Here is a 5,737-nt window from a genome sequence, read left to right as displayed (position 1 = left end):
AACGACGAGGTAATGAATCTAAATGAATCAAATGGTGGCTAAACGATGTTATATCATGATGTGACGCATGCCGTAAAGCAGTCCGCACATTTGGAGCTTTTTAGTGTGGAGGGTTCCTACCACCCTCCTCACAGTTACTTAGTCCAAGTGAAAGCAATACTGAACCCTCAGCCCGTGACGGAGGGGTCATTCAACTAGTTGTAAGTCGATGTTTCATCACAAAATATATTAAAATGTTTTATTAAGGTTGAAAAGTTCCTTAGTGTCAGTTTAAGGAATATGATTTTCATTTTCTCTTTCATAAGAAAGACGGCATTTTCATAGAAATGAACCTGCTGATTCAGAAGGAAATTCAGCTTAGCAGAAAAGTTGCCGCTTATCAATTGATCGCTAATTGATCGATAAGATGACACAACTATCAATTAATGAATTACTCGATAATTTGCATCCCTAGTTTGCTTTCATGATGTGTGGATTTAATTGAGATTGTGTTCTGGTTTTGATGAACTGAGGATAAGTTAACAGTCTGTAAGCTAATGATCACTTCGCTTCACCCAACGCCGGGTTTGGAGGTTAATCTTGATACTGAACTGTAATGCTTCAGCCTCAAGTATCACACCAAACATCACCGGGTTAATTCAACATCTTCACCTGGTCTGAGCTGATGGACAGCACAGATCATAGAGACTCATTTTGAATTGGCTTTTACAAAGTTGCACTGAGAGCAGAAACAGGCCTCACCCCCTCTCAGGCTCTCTTTTATTACCGAGCACATGGGGAGAGAACATCCCTCTGATCAGCTATTTTAACTGTAGCCTTCGGGTGGCCGCCATTTTGATCTGTATGTCCATCCTTCAGTCTCCCATCTTACCTCACAAACCATCTCGCTCTCTCTCTCTCTCTCTCTCTCTCTCTCTCTCTCTCTCTCTCTCTCTCTCTCTCTCTCTCTCTCTCTCTCTCTCGCTCTCTCTCTCTCACACACGCACAGACACATACACACACACACGACTTGTACGAGGGTGGACCCAAATGAAACCGGAATTTGGTCATAAAATACTAATAATAATGAGTTCCGACTTTTGGCTGTCAGACGTGCTACAGGTAAGCCTCATGCATATCTGTGAAAAATCTGAGATCCCAGAGTGACACTGACGTCTGTCACGCGCTATTTATAGTAACAGAGTGCCGCGCCCCTCTGCGATTTTTCCACATTGACTGGACAGCTGGAGCAGCGCGCGAACATTAAATTTTGCTTTTTGCTTGGAAAAACAGCAGCAGAAACACTCACCTTGTTGCAGCAAGCCCACAAGGATGATGCTCTGGGGAAGCCGCAGGTCTGTGAGTGGTTCGGTTGGTTTAAAGGAGTCATATTATGCAAAATTCACTTTAAAAAGGTGTCTTTACAGTCATATTGCCTCCCAAAGCCTCTGTATGATCCCCCAGAAGTGAAAAATTCAGTCAACTCCCTCAATTGTGCACTCCACTTTTAAGAAAATATACACTCAAACACGCGGTTCTGAAATCTTCCTCTTTCTGACGTCGGTAAGAGGAACACCACTCCCCCCCCCCGGAAGAGAATCCAGCCTTTGGCCGGCCCCCAGATAGGTCGCTCATTTCGGCTGTATTTTTTCAACCATCGCCAGTGTTTTCATAAAGTCAGCTCCTCCACTGTCTTCAGGTGGGTCAGCTGACGAGCTGACAGTTTTTGCTAACTTAGCCACAATTAGCTTGGATGGGAACGTAGCGGAGCTCCTCTCCCCAGCAGAGAGGCACTTTGAGTCGGCCGCGGCTGTGACAGCGCCCGGGCATCTGACTTCCAGGGGCCGAGTTGGGGCCGATTGGGTAAACGGCCCAGAGCTGCTCCTCGGTCCCAAAGCCGGCGGAGATGCGCAGCCGCTGAGCCGCTCCTCTCCTCGCCGGGACGCTGCGAAGCTCCGGTGCCCGGTGGAAGCGCACTGCGCGCGGGGCGCAAACTCAACACACCGGCAGCGCTGTCCGGATGAAGAGGGCTGCTCCTCGGAGAGGCTGTTGTGCTCTCGATATCACACGAACAACACATGATATAAACAGAAAAAAAAAAAAAAAAAAAAAAAAACACACACACCTCATTTCGCTTCTGCAAGGTCGCTCTGCTCGTCCAGCCACATTGACCTGTAATTTATAGTACTTCCAGCAAGGATGGTTTATGTTTTGATCTCAAATGAGTGCTTTTCTTTATCCAATAGTTCCTTTTGTTTGGTTCATTCTATATAAAAATGGTAATTTCCGCGTTCGCTACTGTCTGGGACCCTGTTGAGCTGACAAATTTAGGGCAAACAAACTTACATACTATGTTTTTAGGTGTCTGTGACCTATATGACGTGACTGAAAAATAGCATAATAGGTCCACTTTAAGAAGGGTCAGATGTCCATTGAGGATCAGCCCACATCAGGACGACCCTCCACCTCCTGCAAAGCCCAAATTGTTGGGGAAATGGAAGCGGCTGTGATGGCAGATCGACGCCGGGGTATTGGAGAGGTGGCTGATCTGACGGGGGTCTCCTGGGGTCCCTGCCAGAGGATCGTAAGCCAGGATTTGGGGCTGCGCCGGGTCTCTGCCAAAATGGTGCTCACACGGCTCTGCGTGTCATGCAGTTTCTGACGAAGAATGGGATGACTCTCCTCCCCGATCCGAATTATTCACCGAATCTGGCCCCGTGTGACTTTTTCTTGTTCCCCAAGCTGAAGAAACAGCTGAAGGGACAGCGGTTTGCAGACGAAAAGGAGGTGCAAAAAAAAAATCGCAGCCGGCCCTTAAAGGGATACTTCAACATTTTTGCAAGTTGGCCCATTTGGCGCAATTCCTTAGTCATTTCAAACAGCATACTTACTTTTTTTGTGAGTGTGAGATATTATTTATTCAGAGGTGAGTCGGGGAAGGTTTTCGGGACGGACACAATGGAAGTGAATGGTATTTTGGGTTCCCCTCGTCAAACTGATCGAGTACACAATCCAACAACACCAAAACACTTTGGTGGACACGTTATAATCCACAAATTCACTACGCTGTTAAATATTAATGCAAAATTACGAGATTGAGTTGTTTATGCGAAGATTGCTAAGACGGAACTACTTACTAAACATGGCGTCTGGGCGTAGTGATTTCAAAAGAAAAAGTAGTTCCCAGTATTTGCTTCAGTGTCGTAACGCTACAATATTATTTGTTGATGTTCCACAGCGTAGTGAATGTGACTGAAAAGTAATCAATCAGCAGCTCCTCAAGCAGTCATTTAGCAACTGTACACTTTTTGAAATGTGAGTCAAAGTGTTCAGTTCCACTGCTTCAGTCCCCGTTTTTTTCTTCAAAGATGGAACTATAGAAGTCTTGAAACTGATCTTTGATGTTGTATTTTTCTGTCCCTGCAGAGCTGCAGCAGCCCCACGACTGCAGAGAGGAGCAGCTCTTTGAACAGGAAACAAGCTGCTGTCTACAGCAGGGAGAACCAGAACCTCTACAGGTCAGAGAGGAACAAGAACCAGAACCTCCAGAGATCAAACAGGAACAAGAAGAACCAGAACTTCCCGAGATCAAACTGGAACAAGAAGAACCAGAACCTCCACACATCAAACAGGAACAAGAAGAACCAGGACCTCCACAGATAAAACAGGAAGAAGAAGAACCAGAACCTTCACAGATCAAACAGGAACAAGAAGAACCAGAACATCCACAGATGGAGGAACTTGAGGTTCTGGGTACCAGCCAGGAGGGAGAGCAGCTTATTCTTAAGTTTGAGAGTGAAAGCCTTGAAGTTCCTTCTATGGAGGAGCAAAGTGACCTGAGAGAACCAGAAGAAGTACGGGACACTGAGCAGCTCCTCTCTCAGGACTCTGAAGTCCACCATGAGAACAAACTGATTGATATTCCTGTTTCAGAGAAGCAGGCTGAAGGTCAAAAACTTTGTGAGGAAACATGTGGTGAACCGTTCCGCAAAAAACCAAAATTACATCCAAAGGCAGGAGTGGTCACTGACAAGAAGAAAATTTGTGAAACATGTGGGAAAGGTTTCCGTGATCAGAGTGCTTTATTGGTCCACAAGAGATGTCACACAGGTGAGAAACCATATCCTTGTGAAACATGTGGGAAAAGTTTCCGTCATCAGAGTGCTTTACTGGTGCACAAGAGATGTCACACAGGTGAGAAGCCATATCCTTGTGAAATATGTGGGAAATGTTTCCGTGTTAAGCACGCTTTATTGGCCCACAAGAGATCTCACACAGGTGAGAAGCCGTATCTTTGTGAAACATGTGGGAAAAGTTTCACTCGTCAGAATACTTTGTTGGTCCACAAGAGATGTCACACAGGTGAGAAGCCGTATCCTTGTGAAACATGTGAGAAAACTTTCAGTCGGCACAGTCATTTGGTGGTCCACATGAGATCTCACACAGGTGAAAAGCCGTATCCTTGTGAAACATGTGGGAAAACTTTCATTACCCGAAGTTTTTTGTTGCGCCACATGAGATGTCACACAGGTGAGAAGCCGTATCCTTGTGAAACATGTGGGAAAAGCTTCCGTGATCAGAGTGCTTTACTGGTCCACAAGAGATCTCACACAGGTGAGAAGCCGTATCCTTGTCAAGAATGTGGGAAAAGTTTCCGTGATCAGAGTGCTTTACTGGTCCACAAGAGATCTCACACAGGTGAGAAGCCGTATCCTTGTGAAACATGTGGAAAAACTTTCACACGTCTGAGTACTTTGTTGGTCCACAAGAGTTGTCACATAGGTGAGAAGCCATATCCTTGTGAAACATGTGGGAAAAGCTTTAGACGGTACTGTAATTTGTTGCGCCACATAAGATGTCACACAGATGAGAAGCCATGTCCTTGTGAAATATGTGGGAAAAGTTTCATTACCCGGAGTTATTTGTTCGTCCACATGAGATCTCACACAGGTGAGAAGCCATATTTTTGTGAAGCATGTGGGAAAGGTTTCAATCAGAACAGTCATTTGGTGGTCCACATGAGATCTCACACTGGTGAGAAGCCGTATCCTTGTGAAACATGTGGAAAAAGTTTCCGTGATCAGAGTTCTTTACTGGTCCACAAGAGATCTCACACAGGTGAGAAGCCATATCCTTGTGAAACATGTGGGAAATGTTTCCGTGTTCAGCACGCTTTATTGGTCCACAAGAGATCTCACACAGGTGAGAAGCCGTATCCTTGTAAAATATGTGGGAAATGTTTCCGTGTTCAGCACGCTTTATTGGTCCACAAGAAATCCCACACAGGTGAGAAGCCATATGCTTGTGAAACATGTGGGAAAAGTTTCGGTTATCGTTGTTCTTTTCAGCGACACATGAAAATTCACTTGAAGATGAGGTGATGAAAGACTATTGACGATCTCATTGGGGAAGTTCCTCTGTAGCTCCAAATCATTATAGCAGAAATATGCAACTTTTTTATCTCAATAAATGAAACAAAGACTTGGCACGGTGATTCGCCGTTCTCTCCCCTCCCCCCAGGGTCTGTGTCCTGAAAACAGTGGTTTCAATTTCAGAGGAGAGGACCCAACTACATCTCGCAACAACAAACCTGCTTTACGGCACTCATACGGGATTACAAGTATAAAAGCGCGTACAACAAACATGAAACCTTCGAGTGTTGGCAACGCCACCCTTAGGTGCTCACGGATGGCAGACCCAAAAAGACAGAAAAAAACTCTGACGAGCGGAAAAAAAGGAAACGGAAGTGGGAAGCTCT

The 5,737-nt window shown here is 45.4% G+C and overlaps 1 protein-coding gene across 1 annotated transcript; it reads left to right on the top strand.

Annotated features, from left to right (window-relative positions):
* The first annotated feature begins 3,710 nt into the window (after nucleotides 1-3,710).
* On the top strand, nucleotides 3,711-5,513 carry LOC115397241 (zinc finger protein 239-like). Its single transcript, XM_030103472.1, has 4 exons — nucleotides 3,711-3,732; nucleotides 3,844-4,677; nucleotides 4,930-5,181; nucleotides 5,500-5,513. Exons 1-4 carry the CDS (start codon nucleotides 3,711-3,713, stop codon nucleotides 5,511-5,513), a joined length of 1,122 nt encoding a protein of 373 aa, XP_029959332.1.
* The last annotated feature ends 224 nt before the right edge of the window (nucleotides 5,514-5,737 follow it).

Source organism: Salarias fasciatus, chromosome 11, assembly GCF_902148845.1.
Source record: "Salarias fasciatus chromosome 11, fSalaFa1.1, whole genome shotgun sequence".
Taxonomy (NCBI): domain Eukaryota; kingdom Metazoa; phylum Chordata; class Actinopteri; order Blenniiformes; family Blenniidae; genus Salarias; species Salarias fasciatus.
This window is presented reverse-complemented; position numbering and strand designations above follow the sequence as displayed.

Excerpts from the sequence above, each read along its gene's own strand:
- LOC115397241 (XM_030103472.1), top strand. The coding sequence starts at position 3,711 with ATGGAGGAACTTGAGGTTCTGG. Across the intron at positions 3,733-3,843 it reads GGAGGAACTTGAGGTTCTGG|CTGAGCAGCTCCTCTCTCAG; the intron begins GTACCAGCCAGG and ends AAGTACGGGACA. Across the intron at positions 4,678-4,929 it reads CCACAAGAGATCTCACACAG|GTGAGAAGCCATATTTTTGT; the intron begins GTGAGAAGCCGT and ends GATCTCACACAG.